The sequence below is a fragment of the Danio rerio genome, chromosome 16 (assembly GCF_052040795.2).
Source record: "Danio rerio strain M-AB ecotype USA chromosome 16, GRCz13ab, whole genome shotgun sequence".
Lineage (NCBI taxonomy): Eukaryota > Metazoa > Chordata > Actinopteri > Cypriniformes > Danionidae > Danio > Danio rerio.
This window is the reverse complement of record NC_141036.1, coordinates 21,033,414-21,056,895: the sequence shown is the minus strand read 5'-3', so window position 1 is coordinate 21,056,895 and position 23,482 is coordinate 21,033,414. Positions and strand designations below refer to the sequence as shown.

Below are 23,482 nucleotides of genomic sequence, written 5' to 3'. Positions count from 1 at the left end.
CAACATAACCTATTAATGAGCATAATAAGTAAATACTGTGTCGTGAATTCAAGCATACAAAGCCAGACCCAAGTTCGCTTGAGAGCGCGCACACGTACATACACACACACATGCACACACACACACAAACACACACACACATACCTATGCATACAGTTGACTGCATGTGGATATATAGATATCAGCACACTTTCAACATATAGTATTTAGTGGGAGTCACCCACCACATACAATCAGATATACATATTCTACATCTGATATAAATCTATCTTTCACAAGCAGTTGATGGGATGTTATCCAAAGTTTTCCTTATCATCACTTACACGCTCAGACACAGACTGACACACAGATGAAACACAAACAAGCTAAACATAAAGGAATGTTTATGGTAATAGTTTATTAATTACAATATGATATAATAAAATATTGTCAAATATAATATAATATAACATAATTTAATAATATAATATAACATAATTTAATAATATAATATAATGACATAATATAATAATATAATATAATATGATATAATTATAATATAAGTTAATAAAATAATGATTTAATATAACTTAATATGATATAATATAATACAATACATAATATTATTTAATAAAATACTAATTTTATACAACTTAAATATAATATAATTTGATGTAATATAATAAATATAATTTACAGCACTAATTAAAATATTAAATAATGGTTCTAATAACAGTAATTTAATTACCGTTATTATTATAATAATTATTTTATTTCAGGTTGATTAGAATTTAATTACCAATATTTTCATTACCGGAATTCAATTCAATTCAATTCAGCTTTATTTGTATAGCGCTTTTACAATGTAGATTGTGTCAAAGCAGCTTCACATAAATGGTCATAGTAACTGGAACAGTGTGGTTCAGGTTTTAGTGTTTAAGTTCAGTTCAGATCAGTTTAGCTCAGTTCAGTGTGATTTAATCATTACTGAGAGTTCAAACACTGAAGAGCAAATTCATCGATGCGCAGCTCTACCAATCCTGAACCATGCGAGGCAGTGGCGACAGCGGAGAGGGAAAAAAAACTTCACCTGATGGGAGTGAAGAAAAAAAACCTTGAGAGAACCAGACTCAGTTGGGCACGACCATTTTAATTTCTCCGCTGGCCAAAAGTCTTGTGCAGAACTTCATTCGCCGTGGTTTATGCTGGAAGATGGCCTCAATGAAGACTCGTCTGTCCCTGGAGCGTCGCTGAATCAGACACATGTTCTCCACTCCCCACGACCATCAGCGCAGCAGCAGCTCAGGATATGGCCTGGTCCCGGATATGGAATCCTTGGGATCATCACGTCGCTGGTCTTGGATCCAATCAGTGACTCCGCCTAATCTGAGGACCTCGGGATGAGTATCCCCAGGTGAAAATAGAGAATAAAGAGAATAATTAGCGTAGCTGCTGTTCATAGTGTATATAAGCAAGATGCAGAAGCCAGTGTGGAACCCGTTAGGTGATGCATTGAGTGTATGCTTTACTAAACAGATAGGTCTTTAGTCTAGTTTTGAACTGGGAGAGTGTGTCTGAGCCTCGGACGTTATCAGGAAGGCTATTCCAGAGTGTAGGAGCCATGAAAGAGAAGGCTCGACCTCCTTTACTTGATTTTGCTATTCTAGGTACTACCAGAAGCCCTGAATTTTGAGATCTTAAGGAACGAGTTGGTTCGTAGCGAGACAGAAGGTTGGTTAGATAAACAGGAGCTAGATTATTTAGAGCTTTATAGGTGAGAAGTAATATTTTAAATTCAATACGAAATTTAACAGGCAGCCAGTGTAAGGAGGATAAAATTGGGGTTATATGATCATATTTTCTAGACCTGGTCAGAACTCTGGCTGCTGCATTTTGTACTAATTGAAGTTTGTTAATAGAGGATGCTGGGCAGCCAGCAAATAGAGCATTACAGTAATCCAGTCTCGAAGTCATAAAAGCATGGACTAGCTTTTCTGCATCTGAGATGGATAGCATATTTCGTAATTTAGCGATATTTCTCAGATGAAAGAAGGCAGTTTTTGTGACATGGGATATATGGTTTTTAAAAGTTAGATTGCTGTCTAATATGACACCCAAATCTTTTATAGTAGAGCTAAAGCTAACTTTGTATCCCTCTAATTGTAAATTGAGTTGCGAGATCTGCTGTGCGCAAGATTTAGGCCCAATAAGTAATAATTCTGTTTTGTCTGAGTTTAAGAGAAGAAAATTGTTGGTCATCCAGTCTTTGATGTCTTTGATACACTCAGTTAGTTTAGAAAGTTCAGACGTCTCGTCAGGTTTAGTGGAAATATATAATTGAGTATCATCTGCATAGCAGTGAAAGCTGATCCCATGTCTTCTAATAATGTCTCCCAGTGGTAGCATGTAAATTGTAAACAGTAAAGGGCCTAAAACTGATCCTTGAGGCACCCAATACTTTACTGGGCAGATTTGTGAAGGCTGTCCATTAAGATTCACAAACTGGTAGCGGTCAGTTAAGTATGACTTAAACCATTGTAGAGCCTGTCCCTGGACACCTGTAGACTTTAAGCGATTTATGAGGATATTGTGGTCAATGGTATCAAATGCCGCACTAAGATCGAGTAAAACTAATAGCGAGACGCACCCTCGGTCAGCAGCTAAGAGTAAATCGTTGGTTATTTTCACTAAGGCGGTTTCTGTACTGTGGTGAGCCCTGAAACCTGACTGAAACACTTCAAAAATATTGTTCGTCTGCAGATAAGAGCATAATTGAGTGGAAACAACTTTTTCTAGTATTTTAGACATAAATGGAAGATTAGAAATAGGCCTATAGTTAGCTAAGTTGTTGGTGTCTAGTTGCGGTTTCTTAATAATAGGCTTAATAACAGCTAGCTTGTAAGAGTTTGGAACATGGCCTATAGATAAAGAAGAGTTGATAATGTTAAGAAGAGGTTCTCCTATAGCAGGTAGCAGCTCTTTCAGTAATTTTGTTGGAATTGAGTCCAGCATACACGTAGCTGGTTTAGAGCTATTTATAATTTTTACTAACTCTTCATGTTCTATGATTTTGAAGCAGTGTAGGTTATTATTATGATTTAATGAAATATTTACAGGATTTGGAGTATAAGCCGGTGCAGAAAGTTTGGCATCTCCTATTTTCTGTCTAAAGCCTTCTATTTTATTACTGAAAAAATTCATGAAATCATCACTACTAATTTGCGGTGGAGTAGTTTGTTCCAAGGATGACCGATTATTTGCTAATTTAGAGATGGTGTTAAATAAAAATCTAGGATTGTTATGATTATTTTCTATCAGTTTGCGCAGGTGCTCGGTCCTGGCAGATTTTAGAGCCCTCCTATAGCTGGACATACTGTCTTTGTACGCAATTCTAAAGACCTCTAAATTAGTTTTTTTCCATTTACGTTCCAGGGCGCGGGTTGCTGTTTTGAGCGCACGAGTATGACTATTATACCATGGTATAGTTTTAATCTCTCTAGCCTTTTTTAATTTGATGGGTGCCACAGTATTTAGTGTGCTAGTAAAGATGGCATCCATACTGCTGGTTACTACATCAAGATCATTTGAGTTTGCGGGTGCATTACGAAATAGAGAGAGATCAGGTAAGTTATTTATAAATTCATCTTTGGTTGACTGAACAATAGTTCTACTAGGGCGGAGTATTGGAGCGGGTTTGCTGATTTCAGGTAAACATAGCTTATATAGTAAGAGGTAGTGATCTGTAATATCATCACTTTGTGGTATAATGTCTACGTCAATAACCTCGATTCCATAAGACAGAATTAGATCTAATGTATGCTTTAAGCGATGGGTTGGACCCACAACGTTTTGCTTTATCCCAAGTGAGTGTATTAAATCCATAAACGCGAGTCCTAATGTATCATTAGCGTCATCTATGTGGATGTTAAAGTCACCTACAATTAGCATTTTATCAGTTTTGACTAGTAAGTCAGAAATAAAATCAGAAAATTCTTTTAGAAATTTGACATAGGGTCCTGGGGGTCTATATATGGTGATTAAAGCGAGAGATAACATAGGTTTTTGTATAGTATCTGGAAGCTGAACATTAAGCGATAATACTTCAAAGGAGCTAAACATAAGTCCGTTTCTCTGTTTAATATTAAGGAAATCACTAAAGATTGATGCAACTCCACCACCACGACCAGTTTGACGAGCCTCATGTTTATATAAGAATCCTGGAGGAGTTGCTTCATTTAAGCTAATATAATCATTTTGTTTCAGCCAGGTTTCAGTGAGACAGAGTGCATTAAGATTATTTTCTGTTATTATTTCATTAATGATAAGTGCTTTAGGTGCAAGTGACCTGATGTTTAGGAGACCAAGTTTTACGAAATTTGTATTTTCACTTTCTACTGGTTTTTCTGGTTTGATTCTTACTAGATTTTTCCTGGAGCACACAGTACGTTTATTTCTTAATCTAATAAAACGAGGAACAGACACAGTCTCTATAGGATTCGCCAGATATGCGTTACTGATGTTTAAGTGGGGTGAACAAGAGTCTAGGTGGCTATAGTGTGAATTTTGTGAATTTTTACCTGCTAGTCAGATGGTGCGAAGTAGTCTGGAGATGTTGTCCGACAGGAGTTCAGCTCCGGCTCGACTGGGGTGCAGGCCGTCAGGACGGAAGAGCCTAGGACGCTCCCAGAAAAGATTCCAGTTATTAGCAAAGAGCAATTTCTGTTCTTTACACCATGTTATTAGCCATTCATTCAAAGCTAAAAGTCTACTGAACCTTTCGTTTCCTCGGCGGTAGGTAGGAAGCGGCCCAGAAACGACGATCTGCGTGGCGGGCGAGGTGCGTCGAACCGTCTCGATCAGGCTCCTGAAGTCCTTCTTCAGGATCTCCGACTGCCGGAGCCCGGTGTCGTTTGTCCCCACGTGGAGGACAACGGCACCAGGGCTCTCGGCAGCGCCCAGGATGGTTGGAATCTGTGTAGAAATATTTCTCACACGGGCACCAGGAAAGCAGAAAGTACGTACTTTATTACCTTTTGAGGAGGCGGCACGGACGTGACGAACGATCGAGTCACTGATGATGGCCACATCGGGACTCGACTCGCGGAGAGGGGAGAAGCGGTTCTCCGTGGAGATCTCGAACACAGGCGGAGACGTTCTGCCCCGGGATCTGGGAAGCACCTTGCGCGGCTGCACCCAGGCGCCGTGGTAGCCGGGTGTCGGTGTGAACGACGCCTGGCTGAGCCGCGCCCCGGGTGCGCTGGGCCTGGACAGAGAAGGACGCGGGGTTGAGGTAGAGGGAATGATGTGGTTGTAATTTCCACGTACCTTAGGTGATGAGACGGCCTTAGCATTAGGTACGACGATAAGCCGTTCCCGTAGCCGCGACCGTCTTACCACCAGCGCGCGGATCTGGGACTCCACTTCTTCCAGCTCCAGCTCCAACGCCTCCATCGATGCTTCTCCTGCACACAAGGACAGAGACGGAAGCGACATTTTACGGGGTAAAGAGCAAAGCCAGTAAGTCAAAGTGTATGGTTAAAGAGGTCGGTAGCTTTAGCTGACCAGCGGCGCTAGCAGGCTAAAGCTACAAACAACAGGCGGATGCTCGAGGGACAGACCGTTTTTAAAGCAGTTTTGTTTGTATAAATGTATTAAGGGTTTGGTCACCCTAAGTAGGAGAGACAAATACTTAGCGAATGAGGAAGAATTTAATGATTAAGATTTAAATTGCGAGTAAATAGCAAGTCCAAACTTCAAGCACACAGTGTGTGACCGAACGGAGACAGTGACGCCAGTGACGTCACTCGAGCATGCGCAGCTACAGTGCATACATTTATATCATAAATGTATCATTAATTTAATTAGACTGATAAAAATCTAATTACCTGAATTATTAATTTAATTAGTCTGATAAAAATCTAATTACCGGAATTATTATTTTTTATTAAACCGATAAGAATCTAATTACCGGATCTATAAAGTTTATACAAAAGGGGCGGGGGCTTAAACCGGAAGTCCCGCCTTAGTGGGCGGGGCTACAATCCATCAAACTTTTTGACAGGAAGTGCCCCATAAGTCTCTCTCATCCCACACTGCGCATGCAGGTAAGGGCTGTGGCCAGAGGCGCTGGAACGTTATAGCAGAGATGAAGCTAAAAATGCGTCTAAACACGGCTGTTTCCACAGAGCTTCGTCTGTTTCTGTATTTGGGATCCAAAGGACATGACACAAACACAGAAGTGCCTTTAGTTCAATATTAATTATGTTCCAGAGAATTATAAAACACACAGCAAGCATGATTTGACCAAACAGCTCCAGAATCTCTCCCAGTTCAGTGCTGGATTCGGCTAAAATCTCCTCAAAGCAGAAGTTGTAAGCTACAAGTAAGAGTTTTTATTTGTTAAAATTGATCATGACATGTACAGTGTCTAGCGTTAACGGTATGCTGTAGCAATGATGTAAACAATGTGAAATGCTGCTTTGCGGGCAAATGATTTAGCTACAAATTCATATTTATAAGTCAAACTGATGTAAACACACACACACACTCCACCAGCACGGTCTCTTATGTGTATGCGTGACTGCACTGATTGTCTTCAGGCAGCTTTTCCATGTGTTTCACATCTTAGATAATTAAGTCGCAAAAGATATGTGGATGATTCATATTACTTACACCTGCATATTCCGGATACACGTGTAAGACGTCATGTAACGCATAGAGTTAACAAAAAGTACAGATTAGCTTACCTGACTCGTGGTCGCAGCAGAATAATAAATCAAGGCTCAACAGGTAGCATATCACATCTTGTGCTTTATTCTTCTGTCACGATATATTACAGAAAATAACTTAATCCGAGCATCACAGAAAAAGTCCCGTGCACATGCGTTTGTTACAGAAAGTTCACACCACACACACATAGATGCACACAGACGCTGTAAAAGGAGCCGGACCCCATTTTCACTAGTTAGTTACAGACACTTGTCAGATTTTGTTTTAGAGAGCGGGCGGGAGGTTGACTGCATGTTTACACAGCAGAAAAGCGCGTGCTTTTACGGGCGTGACATGGAGCCGATCCGCCAATAGCAGCACATTATGACGATGACCAATCAGAGTCACTTAAGGGCGAGTCTTTTAGAGGAACTAGGAAATATGACAGTCTTTTTCATGTTAGCTGAGTAGTTGTGTATAATCAAAGTGAGATATATGAAAAAATACACGGTTTCCTTCAAGTGAAACATGAGCACACATTGCTTTGCATTTTATAAACACAACCAAGCCTTAAAATTACACTCTGGACCACCCCTTAAAAATGAAAACGCCTAATGATTGGCTACATTAACCATCAACTAAGGACACATAATAATCGAAAATTTATATTTTACACTACAATTTAAGTCCCTTTCATTAGTTGTCAATACTTTTCCTATTATTATATCTTTATATTTTTTAACTAAATTATGTCATATTACTTTCTGGTAACCTTGGTTAGACTCGCTTCAGATGAGCATATTCCAGGAGATTCTGGGACGGTAGCTGCTGTGCAGTGATTTAGGCTTCGCCCAAGAGCAGCGGGATGACTCTTATCAGCCACTTGGCCCGCGGCCAGCCACACGCCACATCGTGGCCCGGGGTGAATGCCTGACATTTTTCATGTATTTCTGAAGTTGATAAAGTTACATGTTGTAAATCCAGCAGCTTTAATCTCTCTACTGCACAGGAAAACATGAAGGTGCACATCATCCATCAGAGATCAAATAATTGAATTATGAAATACATGTTCTTACTCATATCTGCAAATCAAAAATCATGCTAATAATTCAGGAGGGCTAATAATTCGAACTTCATCTATACATAAATCATTGGGCTATGTTTTGTAACATTATGAACTTGATGCGCTGTAATGGAATCTTTTAAGTAGTAAGTAAGTAGTAAGTTTTAAATAATGGTCACATTACCAAAGGTGTGTCAGTAGGAAGTATTTAAAACTTACTAGTGAAATGTTAGCTAGGCAGTGGCGCAGTAAGTAGTGCTGTCACCTCACAGCAAGAAGGTTGCTGGGTCACTGGTTCGAACCTCGGCTCAGTTGGTGTTTCTGTGTGGAGTTTGCATGTTCTCCTCTGGGTGCTCCGGTTTCCCCCACAGTTCAAAGACATGCGGTACAGGTGAATTGGGTAGGCTAAATTGTCTGTTGTGTGTGTGTGTGTGTGTGTGTGTGTGTGTGTGTGTGTGTGTGTGTGTGTGTGTGTGTGTGTGTGTGTGTGTGTGTGTGTGTGTGTGTGTGTGTGTGTGTGTGCGTGCGTGCGTGCGTGTGTGTGTGTGTGTGAATGCGTGTGTGGATGTTTCCCAGAGATGAGTTGCAGCTGGAAGGGCATCTGCTGCGTAAAAACTTGCTGTTTAAGTTGACGGTTCATTCTACTGTGGCGACCCCGGATTAATAAATGTAAATGATTAAATGAATAGTGAAATGTTCAGTACATTGCCTATTAAGTCCTTTCAGTAAAGTCAACCTTAGTCTTTGAAAACAGCTCAGCCCTGAAGGCAGTCCATATGGTAATTTTTTGGAAGAAAATTTAGCCCAACATATAACAAAAGTGTACCAAAATGTTATATTTGTGAATCTATAATTTATTTATTTTAGATTTATGATGTATATCTCTTGAACACAAAATAACAGACTCTGTCTTAACTGTAATAACTGTCTTTTTATTTATTTATTTATTATTTATTTATTTTATTATATGATTGTTCTGAATATGACTGCAATATTTGCTGTAATGACACTTTAGTCCTAATACTGTAATATTTGCAGTTTGTTGTACAGCAGAATTCTTATTGATAAATGTGTAGTTTTAGACTAGCAGTTCAACAATTTCAAAGGAAGTATTCAAATAAGATTTATTTGAATGTGTTAGGTACTTCTCTTTGTGAAGAAAACTCTTCCCATCTGTGTTTTGTAACAGGAACAGGTGGTTTTTATTTGCTTATCAAGATCATTTCCTTTTAAAGGGCAAGAATGTACTGAGAACTGTAATATGCTTTAACACACAGGTGTGCCACTTCCATGAACATAATGATGTTTGATCTACTTGCTGTCTTAGGTAAGTTTTATTTATTTATTTATTTTTTTTTTTTTTCATTTTTCCTGGTAGAGGTATTTTTTATCCAATAATTGATAATACTATTTTATTCTCAGGGATGTTGTCCCTCACAGGGGACTCTTCTCAGGGATGTTGTTCCTCTAGTCAAATATCTCAACAATATCACTTCATAAATATAACAAAGAACTGGACTGAGGCTCAGAGGTTTTGCCGTGAGAAGTACACTGGCCTGGTGACTGTGAAAAATGGAGATGAGACAAAGACCATAACTGATGTTTTAAATGATGTTTACATTGGACTTTACAGACAGGAGAGATTTAGTTGGCATTGGTGTATGCCAGACACTTTCTACAATGCAAAAACACTCCAAAATTGGAAAAAGGAACAACCAGATGAAAATAATAAAGGATTTGAAACTGGAACAAATAACTCTAATTCAGAAAGACAATTTGTTTGCTATACTGGTAGGTATATTCAATTACTAAATTTATAAATTAATAAGTTAAAATGACAATTCAATTACTAAAACTAATAGTTTTCTGAAATTTCTTCAGTAATCAACAACAACACTTAAATACAAACAAATAAATAAATTATGACACATTGCAATCAAAATTAAGCATTACCTCTTTCAAATAATTGGATAAATCTGTGAGTTTAATATTTAGCTGCTTTATGTCATTTCTTACCTCATTTTCAGAGATGGGAAGTAACCAAGTGCAAATACTTGTTTTTTTATTTTTCTGGTATCACTTTACACTGTACAAAATAGTTGTCAAAAGACAGGCAGCAGGGCTTCCAGAGAATTCACAAAATAACATGCAAAAAAAAAAAAAATGTAAAAATGCAAAACATACTTTACCGTCAAAATTCATTCAATTACAGTTTATTACTGTTTTGCATTTAAACTGAAAAAAAAAACCTGGTAATTACTGGCATTTTACTAATTATTACTGCAATTATACAGATTATTACTGTCATTTTACAAATTATTACTATAAATATATATTTTTATCATAATTATACAAATCAATCAATGTTATTTTAAAGATTATTACTGTAATAATTCAGGTTATTGATGCAATTGCAAATTAGTTAATGTGATTATAATGATTATTATTGTAATTATGCAGGTTATTACTGTAATTATACACATTAATTAATGTGATTATACAGATTAATTCATGTAATTATGCATGACATCTCTAAATATTCTATAAATTTTTAACATACTTTTAAAACAGAAAAAATAACAAACAACAATAACTATTGATTGCTGTTTTTACAAAACACTGTGAATATAATTATAAACTATAGTATAATTTGACTTTTTTTTTTTTTTTTGGATATGTAGGTTAAACTCCAGAACAATTTGTTTGAAAAAACACAAAATGTTATACATCTAATTTTTTATTTATTTAGTTTATTTTATTTTTTTTACTAAAACTAACTGACTGTGTGTGTAATCAGTCAGAATTAGAAACCTGGGTGTGTGAGGTGGATGCTGGGAGCTGTAGTTCATTAAAGTAGCGTGTGTGTGGCTTTCCAGCAATCCACAGCCACTAGATCACTGGTGATCGTAGCAATTAGCATTGCAACATTGTTAGTTGTAAAATAAACATTTTATAGTTTACAGTGCATGCATTATATACAGTCTACAAACAATAGCCTATTATTTGACATTAACCTCACTTTAATCTTCATATGATTACTATCTTCACTAAAAACAATTTGACTGACAGAATTTTTTTACAGGAATAATCTGTAAATAATAACGTAAAATGATGTGTTACTCTCTGAAATACAGAAAAAAACAAAAAAAACAAAAAAAGTAATACCAAAATAAAAGCAGTAACTGTAAATTTAATGTTAGAATTTTTATTACAGAAAATATCTGTAAAACAACAGGTTTTGCTGTGTACACTGCATACACTATAATAAAAAAGGAAAATTCTGTTTCTTGTCATTGTGCAATTTGAGCCTCTTTTTGATGCAATCTATCTATTCACTGCATGCTGCAGTGAATGACTTTTTTTTAACCAAGGCTATCACGCACATTATGTAGGCTAGTTTATGAAGATTATCATAAAAAGGCGATGATGACTACACAAATAAGACAGAGGGATTCAGCGAATTGAACATGACTGATGCTGCCCAGTTTACACAGTAATAAGACACATTTTGCTCGATCAGATCACAGGTAAATTAGAGAGACACATACCAGTTCAAAATATGCCATTTAAATGCTTAAGATTAGACTGTTTTGTCCATTTCCAATCACACTGCATGAGGAAAAAGTGCCTTTTTTTTGTAAAGACTATTTATTTTCTTATTTATTTATTTAAGCATAAGAAAAAAGAACAATATATTTTGGACAGAATTCAATGTAAAATGTAAGACATCATTTATAATGTCTTAATTATTTATAAAGATACATTTATGTTTAGAGTGTATAACCATGAGTGGCAGCTGTTGTTTTTGATCAATCAACCACAAAACTACATGCTAAACACTGTGAGTTTGCGTCAGGACGATGACACTAGGCTGACTTTTTGAGCAATCTTGGTGAATATTACAGGGTGTAATGCTGCTTTGCTACTTTCATAAACTTGGCAATAAATATTTTACATTAAAATTTGAAATGCAAGTTATTTTGTTTTAATGTATCAATATCCCCTCACTATCCATTAGCTTAGTCTGATTTATCAGGGGTTGCTACATCGGAATGAGCCACCAAATATTCCAGCATTTGTTGTAAGCAGCGGATGCCCTTCCAGCCACAACTCAGTACTCGGAAACCCATACACACTTACATTCACATATGCACTTATATACTACGACCAATTTAGTTCATCTATTCATCTATACTGCATGTCTTTGGACTGTAGGGGAAACCGGATATTTACCTAGCTCGTGATACTAAAACACATAGTAGTAATGGATTTTTATTTAAGTACAGTTGAGGCTGTACTTCTTTATATTTACTGGAGTACAAAAGTGTAATTAGTATTTCAACTTTTACCACAGTCATTTTAAATGAGTATCTGTACTTCTACTTGAGTAAAGAATGTGTGTACTTTTGCCATCTCTGCTGATTTTGTTTTGTATATCAGAAATGATGACTACTGCAGACTATTTTCAAATTTGCTTGTGCATTTTTTCCATAGCAAGAAACAACACGCAAATCCAGATTGAGAAGAGGGAATTCAAGAGAGGTGCTCAACAAAGTTGCAAAAACTTTACAGATTTAAAAAATTCCTCAATCAGCTTAGAAAACTCCATTTTAATTGTTCTGAAAAACTACAACTGGGGTTTTATAACAAATGATGTGTGGATTGGACTGTTTAAAGATGACTGCTTGTGGTTGGATCAGAACAACTCTTGCTTCTGTGCCTGTAGTTTGAGTCCAGAAAAACACAACAACAGCAGTTCAAACAAATGTAAATGGATTGTAAATGAAAAAAGTATAAGGAATGAAGCTCAATGCAACGAAAATTTACCCTTCATCTGTTATGATGGTACGCTAAATCACTTTATGCTTAGCAGCTTTTTAATTTTCATAATAAAGATAAAAAATTTATTTTACTGCATTTCTGTGTAATATGTTGTGTCATTATTCTGCCTTCTTTATAGATCTAAAACGAACTGCTACGCCAGATCCATTGCCAACACCAACTGCTGGAGAGAATATAAGTATTGTGCATCTCCTAAATGTACACATTAACTCACAAAAATGTAGAATGTAAAATTACTCAGTTATAATCACAATAATAATAATAATAATAATAATAATAATAATAAATAATAAAATATAATTAAAAAACAAGAACAGCTTAGCTAACTCTGTTGAGTTGAAAGGATTGTTTTAGTAAGTCATTTTGAATAAATGCAAGCATCTCCTAAATGAATAAATTTGAATTTAATGTAAGTAACATTATTACATTTAACAGCTACAAAATACCTTTAAAAAATATTTTATCATACAAATAACCACAAATATTTTTATAGAAGTTGTTACAGAATAATATTCCTTGCAAAGCCATTATTTATCATTTTAGCAAAAGCTTTAATTATTTATGTGAATTATTAACTTATAATTTATTACTAATACAGCCACTTCTGGAACAACAACACAGCAGCACAAACCAAACCAAAACGCAATCGAGAGGGAACATGCAAACAGTCAAACAACCCAAATACTCCCAACAGGTCAAGAACAAGGTGAGAAATTTTATCTCTTTTAATATCTGTTGTTTTCTTATTTGAATTTATGCAAAAGTTAGCTACAATGTTCATAAGTGTCTCTCTCTCTCTCTCTCTCTCTCTCTCTCTCTCTCTCTGTGTGTGTGTGTATGTGTGAGAGAGAGAGAAATTTTAAAATTTGAATACACCTTTATTTAATACAAAATTTTAATCTACAACATGTTTCATTAATTGAAACAAAACACATTTCCAAATCACACAATATTTTCATCAAAAATCAATACATTATTTTCAACCCAACACAACATTTGTTTTTACACTCCACATGCCTTCAAACTTGTGTAACTCATTCATTGACCAATAAAAATTAAAATCATGCCTTATTCTTGCTCTTATAAGCCCTTTAAAAATCAGTTCAACTTTATGATTGGTCTCATACAAAATCTTGTGCCTCCTACTCATGTATGTTGCCATTTTTGCTTGTCCTAAAATAAAATTTAACAGACGCCCTTTTCTTTTTTCTTTATTTCCATATTTAAAACCAAACACAAACACAGTTTTTGTAAACGTCTCATCAACGGAAAGCAAAATAACCTCCAATAAATTGAATAAAAACCCAGTCTTTCACAATGCATAAAACAATGAAAAATTGTCTCTCTTTCATCACAAAAAGGACATTTATCATGCACAGTTGGATTCAGTATTGAAATAAAAGTATTGACTGCAATAATACACTTTAACATCCGGCACTGAAGATCTCCAACATTTTTAGTCAACGGTGGCTTGTAAACTGAACTCCAAACAGGCATAACATCACTATCAACATTTAAATGCTCTCTCCATGGTGTATCGACACATTGTAATTTTTCTTGGTTTGTAACTTTTATACAAATCTTATACAAAATCTTTCCTCCCAATGAATTAAAAACAATGTCTTTTGAAATCTTTAAACTCTCCATTCCTGAAGGATTTTGTTGTATGACCAAACTTGGAAACGAATCCATTATATTTGGCACTGTTTGTAATGATAAAAAGTTCCAGTCTTTTTGACTCAGTGTTTCTCTTAGTTTTTTTGAGCAATAAATGAACTTTTCTTGTTGATCTCCTATTTAGTCTTTGAGCGACTGTATCGGCATTGTCTAAATTTTCCCAGCCACTTCTATTAAGTTCATAATTTTTGTCATTTTTGCATTAAAAAGCAAATGTTTTAAACCAGGTATTTTATCAACCAAAAGGTCCAAGCGAGTGCCATTTATTAGTGGTTCTTCCAAAAACCAATATAAAGATTTATGAGACAACATTCTTTTATTCTTCACTAAACGCCAGGCTCTTCTAACACTCTCATAGAAAGGAGATATACACTTTAAATCAAATTTAGAACAGTTCAACAAAAAAAGTTTCTTTCCAAAACCCCATCCACCAACTTTACCTAAAAGACAACTCGTTATGCTAGTCCAACACACATCTGATTTATATAGAAATTTTTGTACAAATTGTAACCTAAAAGCTGCTTTTCTACTCATCAAATCAATAATATCTTGTCCACCTTCTTCTTTTGGAAGGTATACCACAGCTCTAGGTACCCAATGTAATTTAATCCCCCAAAAAATTATCAATTTGGCTTGTATTTTTTTCTAAAATTCCAGCAGGTGGCTCTAAAACGGATAGTTTATGTCATAAAGAGGATGCAACTAAATTATTTATAATTAAGGCTCTCCCCCTAAAAGACATTTTTAAAATAACCATTCCCATCTTTCTAGTCTTCCATCAACAATATCACATATATTTTCCCAATTGCTTCATCCCAAGTAAATGCCCAAATATTTTAATGTATTCTTTGACCAACTCATTCCATCTGGCAAAAACAATATTTCTCTTTCCCATTGTCCTACAAGACAAGCTGCACTTTCCCCCTAATTAATTCTTGCAGATGAAAACTTGCCATAACTAGTCACAATATCAACCAACTTATTTACATAATTTTGGGCATTAAAAGCACCATTATATCATCAGCAGACCGTTTTACTAGTGAAAAGAGATTTTAACATTTAAAACCTTCCAATTCTCTTCTTTTTATTTAGCAAAGGTTCTAAAGTTATTGAATAGAGCATCCCTGATGATGCACAACCCTGACATATTCCTCTATTAATTTTTAAAGGAGTAGACAAACCACCATTGATTTTTAGTATACTTCCAACATCACTATATAACACCTTAATCATGTCAATTTAAACAATTGGGAATCCAAATGCCTCAAAAGTGTTCCATAAAAACTTATGTTCGACCCAATCAAATGCTTTTTCCTGGTCTAGAGTCATAAAGCCCACCTTCAATCCAAAGATTTTAGAAACTTTAAACACATCTCTGATCAATGATATGTTGTTCACTATTGACCTGTTGGGCATACAATAAGATTGATCTATATGAATTACCTGTCCCATTACTTCTTCTAGTCTGTTGGCCAAAGTTTTTGATAAAATCTTGTAGTCAGTGCATAACAAGGCCACTGGTCTCCAGTTTTTAATCTCCTTGAGGTCACCTTTCTTTGGGAGTAGTGTTAAGACTGCTCTCCTGCAACTTACAGGCAGTTTTCCTTTACTCAAGCTGTTGCTTATGTAACCGTACTCTCTTTTGCTCTGTGTTGTGTAGTTAAGGATGAGAGGACACCATTTTGAGTCTGCACAGAGAATGTTATTATGACAGATCGGCAGCATCAGCTCATTACATTAAATGTACACTCCTTGGTTTAAGGGTAAAGGTGAAAAAGAGAAAAAGCCATTGAAAGACGGAGGAAACAAGCGAGAGGCGCCGCAGAAGGATGCGAAGACAGGAAAGGAAAAGAGAAAACTAGCTCTCACAATTACAAAAATCAGCATGTGAACAGTGACAATCCACATATTACATTGTCAAAATAAAAATCATAAATGCATACCGGGGGTCCGTTTTTTGTACCTCGCTTAAATGATCTAAGATGATTTGGCAGATCCTGGATCTTTTAATCTTGGTAACTGATCTCTCGCTAATTTGGTTCTTCAAACAAGTTCGCGAATCAGATTAGAATGTCTGGATAAACTGATCAGAGATCGCTGCGTGTGTTGTGAAGGACTGATCTATAGATCCTCGAAATCATGATCAGCAATGTAACGATTGGCTGACGGCACAGCAGCGTAATGACATCATCTGATTAAAATTCAATTATCCATGTGAGCAAAATTACATCAAATTAGCAGTAAACAGTTTGTTAAATATGTCACGCAATAACCTTCCACAATTGTTGTGAGCTGCAGGCTTTACACTTTCATGTGTTAAGAGTAATCATCATATTTTAATGCATATCAATGTATTTAGTTCTACATTTAGAAAATATTTTCTTTCTTATAGAAGCTTTTTTTTAAATCGGTGTAAATAATAACTGGTTGTTTTCAAAAGCATTTTGATATTGGTAAAGGCATCTGCAACTTTTGTGAAGCATCAAATCACTGGCATATTAACTATAAAAACATGTTTGTGACTGCAAAAATGTATTACTGCTTTTTTAAAAAGTCACATATTCTGCATTTCTATATTATACACAATTTGTACTAAAGCGATCTAAAAAGTTTATATCAATGTTTTCTCTTTGCACCACCAGGTGGCAGTCTTTGTACTTTCATTTCAAGGGTGCAGATTGCATAAGTTTTATTAATATGTATAACTTTATTTATTTTATTAATAACTATAACTTTATATATATAGTAAAAAATATTTACTATTTTCCCAAGTGTATATAACTACTACTGTAAGTATATATCAGAATTCAGTACATACTTTCTGTATAATCTTTGCTTGAACTGAGCCGATCTAATCCTGTTTATTTGAATTGAACCTGCGACCTGATCAGGTTTGACCTAGCAGAACTGTTGCTATGACAACAACTCTCGGATCAGCTTTGAAGAACGAAACGATCCTGGATTGTGTCAAATCGTCAATATACAAATCCAGCTAACTGAGTAATCCCTGTAGGAAGAATGGACCCCTGCGCAGAGAGTGTTATTATGACAGATTGGCAGCATCAGCTCATTACATTAAATGTACACTGTCAACAAAAATAACATTCTACAATATAATATAAATAAATAAGTAAATAAAAAAGTAAATATAACAAATTATTAAAATTAAACTTAAATATTTATTTGTGTTTGTGTTAATTAAGACCAGAGCCAAGTTCAATATGGAACAGGTAGCGCATACCTCCTTAGTTCAAGGTAAAGGTGGAAAAGACCTCTCAAATAATAGTCCAACAGGTATGGCTGCTTGGACTATACCACCTTGATGTTAACCCAAGGGGGGGAGAAGAGGTGAAACCACTGTCAATTTACAGACTCTTTTTACATTTATATTGTGAACACAAAACAATTTTAAATTAACAGCATGTAAACAGGAGGAAAATATAGTGAAATCAATATATCCAAAATAATCCTGTTACACTTAACACCTCTAACAAGTCGTCTCCCAAGAAGGACCAGTAAGCTTTGTAAAACTCAGCAGCCAATCTAGGCCTGGGGATTTACCTTTCTTCATACTTTGCAATGCCTTGAAAAGTTCCTCTGTAGTTAGAGGACACACAAGGTCAGCACATGACTCCTTAGTCACTTGTGGGAGATCTACAAGAAACTGATTAATTGACTGGTCCTCCACAGGCATATAGCTCTTTATAAAAACCCACAGCCCTTTTTTGAATATCAGAATCCATAGTCAAATCTGTTCCATCCACTGACCGTAAGCACTGAATATTTTTTCTTTGGCCATTTCTGTTTTCCAAACTAAAGAAGAATTTGGACAGGGAATCCATTTCAGAAATATTCCAAAATCTCTACCTAACCAACGCTCCTTGCGCTCTATTGTCCAACAGATTGGCTAGTTAATTTTTTTTTCTTAAGTATTTGCATGTGACCTTGACCTCTGGGAACTTCACTCAGAAACGTTCGAGGTTACAGAAGTAACCCTTCGTTCCCCGAGGAGGGGAACGGAAGTGCCATGAATGGGAGGATTCGGATCAGAAGCCGCTTATCTGGAGAGTATTGAACGGGCCAATGAATGAAATTAATTGGCAGCGTAAGCTTGCGCAGGTGTGCGACATCTGCAATTATCTCAGCATATAAGCACACCTGAAGCCAGCAGACGCCATCCTTTTAAGCTGAAGAGACTTTCAAACAGCTAAGGGACAGTCATTATGGCGACGGAATATGGCACTTCCGTTCCCCTCCTCGGGGAACGAAGGGTTACTTCTGTAACCTCGAACGTTCCCCTTCGGTTGGGGAACTTCAGTGCCATGAATGGGAGAATATGGAAAGCGCCATAATGACTGCACCTTACCAACACCCCCGATGAGGAGATAGTCAAGCAAGCGTGACGCACCCACATCATGGGGGGCGCGGTCCTCCAACGTGTCCCTGGCCCTAATTTATCCTACTTCAACAGAAGTTTTACGGATTTAGATATATTTTTTGGGAAGTCGTGAGCATCTAGATAATTCTAGGAAATACGACAGTACGTTGGGAAGCGTGCAATCCCGATAGGGAGGACGCTGCGGAGGCCATCCGTTACCCAAGGGGGGGATAGATGGCAGAATTTACCTATGGACTAGCCCTAAAAAGGGGGAGTACGCATAGCAAAGAGTGGTTAGCGGAGAGGGAAGACACGGGTCCGCCCAGGGGGGGGACTTTACCGTGGCGGAATAAGCATATGGGATCGCCTAGTGGGGATCACGCATAGCAGGCACCTATACCCAAAACGCGGGCTGACCAGCGGGCAGACCTACAACGTAGTGGGCCAGCAAGTGACTCCTCCGCTGAGTCAGTGCTGGGGGCCACGGAGGAATCTGCAGGGCTCACCTGACGGGGAACTTTACGGACAGATAAAAAAGGTGCACGTACCTCCGTGTTAGGGAGAATGGCGCAGCAAGCGTGTTTCAACACCCTACCGAGTTGTCTCCTCAATCACCAAAGGGTTACCTAATACCCTTGAGGAAACCGGCTCCACTCGCAGATTGTAAAACCTTGCAAATGTGTTGGGTGTCGCCCAGCCCGCAGCTCTACAGATGTCTGTTAGAGAGGCGCCGCGTGCACGCGCCCAAGAGGATGCAACGCTCCGAGTGGAGTGTGCACGTACTCCCGGGGGACACGGCTGACCTCGACTCGAATAAGCGAGTGAAATGGCATCCACAATCCAGTGGGATAATCTTTGTTTCGATACGGCACTTCCCTGCTGCCGACCGCCATAACAGACAAAGAGCTGCTCAGATGATCTAAAATTCTGAGTACGGTCCACATAAATGCGCAGAGCGCGAACTGGACAAAGTAAAGAAAGGGCTGGGTCTGCCTCCTCCGGGGGCAGCGCTTGCAGGTTCACTACCTGATCTCTAAAGGGGGTGGTAGGAACCTTGGGCACATAACCGGGGCGGGGTCTCAGGATAACGTGAGAGTAATCCGGCCCGAATTCCAGGCACGAGTCACTGACCGAAAATGCCTCCAGGTCCCCGACCCTCTTGATGGAGGCCAACGCAACCAGCAGAGCTGTCTTCAGGGACAGAAATCTTAGAGATACTGATTCGAGTGGCTCAAAGGGATCGGATCGCAGACTCGTGAGAACGAGGGCGAGATCCCAAGAGGGCATGAGAGGGGGGCGAGATGGATTAATTCGCCTAGCACCCCTAAGGAACTGGATGACCAGGTTATGCTTTCCCACGGTGCCGCCAGCTACCGCGCTATGATAAGCGGAGATGGCGGCCACGTAAACCTTGAGAGTGGAGGGCGACAGCCTGCTGTCCAACTTCTCTTGAAGGAAAGAGAGCACAACACTAATCTGGCAATTTCGGGGGTCTTCTCTGCGAGAGACGCACCATTCAGTGAATAGACTCCACTTCAGGGCGTAGGCGCGCCTCGTGGAGGGGGCTCTAGCCTGAGTGATGGTATTAACCACCGCAGTCGGTAGGTTACCTAAGTCTTCCTCGCGTCTAGGGACCACACGTGGAGGTTCCAAAGATCGGGGCGAGGGTGCCAGATGGTGCCCTGTCCCTGAGAGAGTAGGTCCTCTCTCAAAGGGATCCGCCAGGGGAGGGCCGTCGCGAGGAGTGAGAGCTCTGATATCCAGGTCCGGTTGGGCCAAAGGGGCGCAACTAGCAGAACCTGTTCCTCGTCCTCCCTGACCTTGCACAGAAACTGCGCGAGCAGGCTCACTGGGGGAAACGCATACTTGCGCATGCCCCGAGGCCAGCTGTGGGCCAGTGCATCCGTGCCGAGAGAGCCCTCGGTCAGGGAAAAAAACAACTGGCAGTGAGCGTTCTCGGGGGAAGCAAACAGATCGATCTGGGCCTCCCCGAATCGCGCCCATATCAGCTGAACAGACTCGGGGTGGAGTCTCCATTCTCCAGGGCGTAACAGCTGTCGTGAGAGCGCATCGGCTGCACGATTGAGCGTGCCTGGGACGTGAATGGCGCGCAGCGATTTCAGCCGCGGGTGACTCCAGAGGAGCAGACGGCGGGCGAGCTGAGACATGCGGCGAGAGCGCATACCCCCCATGCGGTTGATATACGCCGCCGCCGCCGTACTGTCCGTCCTGACAAGCACGTGTTGCCGCTCCAGCACCGGTAAAAAGCGGTGGAGAGCGAGGAACACTGCCAACAGCTCTAGGCGATTGATATGCCAATGCAGCTGGGCACCCTTCCAGAGGCCCGCAGCCGCATGCCCGCGACACACGGCCCCCCAACCCGTGTTGGAAGCGTCTGTTGAAACAACAACATGGCTGGACGCCTGTCCTAGAGGCACACCGGCCTGTAGGAACGAGGGGTCGTTCCAAGGGCTGAGGGCGCGGCGACACAGCGCAGTAACCGAGACCCGGTGTGTGCCCGCGTGCCATGCGCGTCTGGGGACCCGATCGTGAAGCCAGTGCTGAAGTGGTCTCATATGGAGCAACCCGAGCGGCGTGACGGCGGCTGCGGATGCCATATGCCCCAGGAGCCTCTGAAGAACTTCAGTGGGACCACTAGTTTGCTGTCGAGCTCCCTCAGACAGTTCAGCAACAGGCGAGCGCGTTCCTCGGAGAGGTGCGCTACCATGGTGATCGAGTCCAGCTCCATCCCGAGAAAAGAAATCCTCTGCACGGGGGCGAGTTTGCTCTTTTCTCGGTTGACCTGAAGCCCCAGTAGGCGGAGATGCCGAAGCACCTCGTCCCTGTGCATAATCAATTGCTCCCGCGAGTGGGCTAAAATCAGCCAGTCGTCGAGATAACTGAGTATGCGAATGCCCACGAGCCGAAGGGGCGCTAGGGCACCCTCCGCGAGTTTGGTGAAGACCCGCGGAGACAGAGAGAGCCCGAAGGGGAGGACCTTGTACTGCCACGCTCAACCCTCGAACGCAAACCGCAGAAATTGGCGGTGGCGTGGAAGAATGGAGACATGGAAATACGCGTCCTTCAGGTCTATGGCTGCAAACCAATCCCGAGGACGAACGCATTGGAGAATGTGCCTCTGCGTGAGCATTCTGAACGGCAGCTTGTGCAGACAGCGGTTCAAAACGCGCAGATCTAGGATTGGCCGTGACCCACCGCTCTTTTTGGGTACGATGAAGTATGGGCTGTAAAACCCACTCTCCATCTCGGCTGGAGGAACCGGCTCGATTGCACCCTTCGCCAGGAGGGCAGCAATCTCCTCTCGCAAGACAGGGGCGGACAGGGGGTTGACCCTGGAGAAATACACACCCGTAAACTTGGGGGGCCGTTTCGCGAACTGAATCGCGTAACCGAGTCTGATTGTGCGTATGAGCCACCGCGAGGGGCTGGCCCGCGCTAACCAGGCAGGCAGAGCCCTCGCTAATGGAGTCATCGCTACAATCGCTGACGTACCAGCGGTGGGGCAGCGCGGAGTGGGTGTGCTGATCCGGGAAGCACGAGGGTCCCGCGGAAAAGCTGGAGGAGAGCGATTCGCTCTGGCTCCGCACCCTGACTCCGGAGAGGGGGCTGGAGGGCTGAGGGAAGGGAGACCGTCCCCCCCAGCGCTCGTGAGCCACTGGCGAAGCACGTAGAGTCTGCGAGCCGGAAGGCAGCGCGTCCCGGACTGGCAGAACTCGTGCAGTCACATCCGGGGAAGGGAAAAAGTGCTCTTTTACTGATGTTTTGGTGGCACTGAAAAGTACCGTTGTTATCGGGGCCCCGCCCTCCAGCGGGGAAAGAGCAAGTTTCCTCTTCTCCGGATGGCTTGTCTCAGGGACGCTTCGCGGTCCGTTTACCGGACTTAACGGCGCCCTGGGCAGGAGGGGCTGCCTGCTTTCGAGGTGAACGCTGCGCCCGCTTGGCCGGAGGCGCAGGCGGGGGCGGGGCAGCACTCGTTGGCGGGCGCCCTCGGCGAGGAACAGCGGAGGTGGATGGCTCGGCGGGCAGAGCGGGCTTACGGCCACGCCGATAGATGACATTGCCCATCGCATCCGACTGCTCTTTCACCGCCTTGAATTCCTGGGTGAATTCACCGACGGTGTCGCCGAACAGGCCAGCCTGGGATATGGGCGAGTCAAGAAAGCGAACTTTGTCAACGTCGCGCATATCGGCCAGGTTTAGCCAGAGGTGGCGTTCCTGAACCACAAGTGTGGACATCGTCCTCCCCAGCGCACACGCGGCGGACTTAGTAGTCCGAAGAGCATAGTCGGTCGCGGTGCGCAGCTCATGTAATAAGCTTGGGTTGGACCCGCCCTCGTGCAGCTCGGCCAGCGCCTGCGCTTGGTAGCGCTGGTAGGTGGCCATCGCGTGCAAAGCAGAAGCAGCCTGGCCCGCAGCCTTATAAGCTCTGGCTCCGAGGGAGGCAGACAACCTACAGGCTTTGGACGGGAGGCGGGGCAAACCCCGCCACGTAGAGGCGCCGCGCGGACAAAGATTGACCGCGATAGCGCGCTCCACTGACGGGATCGCCTCATACCCCCTGGCAGCTCCGCCGTCAAGGGCGGTGAGGGCGGAGGCACTCGCAGCACGGGCAGAGAAAGGTGCCCTCCAGGACTGCGTGAGCCTACTGTGCACTTCCGGGAAGAAGGGGACGAGAGGCTTCGAAAGCTTCGCCTTCTGGTCCTCTACGTAGCACCCATCTAGTCGGTCCGGCCGCGGAGCTGGGGGATAAACCATCTCCAACCCCACGGCCGAAGCAGCCCGGGAAAGCACGGCTAACATGTCCGCTTCAGGAT

At 40.8% G+C, this 23,482-nt stretch overlaps 2 protein-coding genes across 8 annotated transcripts in view; one reads left to right on the top strand and one right to left on the bottom strand.

Moving 5' to 3' along the window:
- Positions 1-2,693: 2,693 nt before the first annotated feature.
- LOC147840233 (uncharacterized) lies at positions 2,694-5,781 on the bottom strand. 7 transcript variants are annotated; one of them, XM_087286897.1, is made up of 3 exons: positions 5,598-5,781; positions 5,374-5,441; positions 2,694-5,242 (listed from the first exon to the last, which is right to left on the bottom strand). In XM_087286897.1, exons 2-3 carry the CDS (start codon positions 5,428-5,430, stop codon positions 5,048-5,050), a joined length of 252 nt encoding a protein of 83 aa, XP_087143023.1. In that variant the 5' UTR covers positions 5,431-5,441; positions 5,598-5,781; the 3' UTR covers positions 2,694-5,047. The 7 variants fall into 7 exon arrangements, with proteins under 7 accessions (XP_087143023.1, XP_087143022.1, XP_087143021.1 ...); XM_087286896.1 differs by lacking the exon at positions 5,598-5,781 and having other exon boundaries at positions 2,694-4,950; positions 5,010-5,242; positions 5,374-5,578; XM_087286895.2 differs by lacking the exon at positions 5,598-5,781 and having other exon boundaries at positions 2,694-4,950; positions 5,010-5,242; positions 5,305-5,455.
- A 2,940-nt stretch (positions 5,782-8,721) lies between these two features.
- Positions 8,722-23,482, top strand: part of LOC101883025 (uncharacterized) — a 29,864-nt gene continuing 15,103 nt past the window's right edge. The window contains exons 1-5 of the mRNA XM_087286887.1: positions 8,722-9,077; positions 9,173-9,541; positions 12,245-12,595; positions 12,711-12,770; positions 13,191-13,298. Coding sequence (XP_087143013.1) covers positions 9,041-9,077; positions 9,173-9,541; positions 12,245-12,595; positions 12,711-12,770; positions 13,191-13,298 — 925 coding nt within the window. The 5' untranslated portion in view covers positions 8,722-9,040. The remainder of the gene's footprint in view (positions 9,078-9,172; positions 9,542-12,244; positions 12,596-12,710; positions 12,771-13,190; positions 13,299-23,482) is intronic.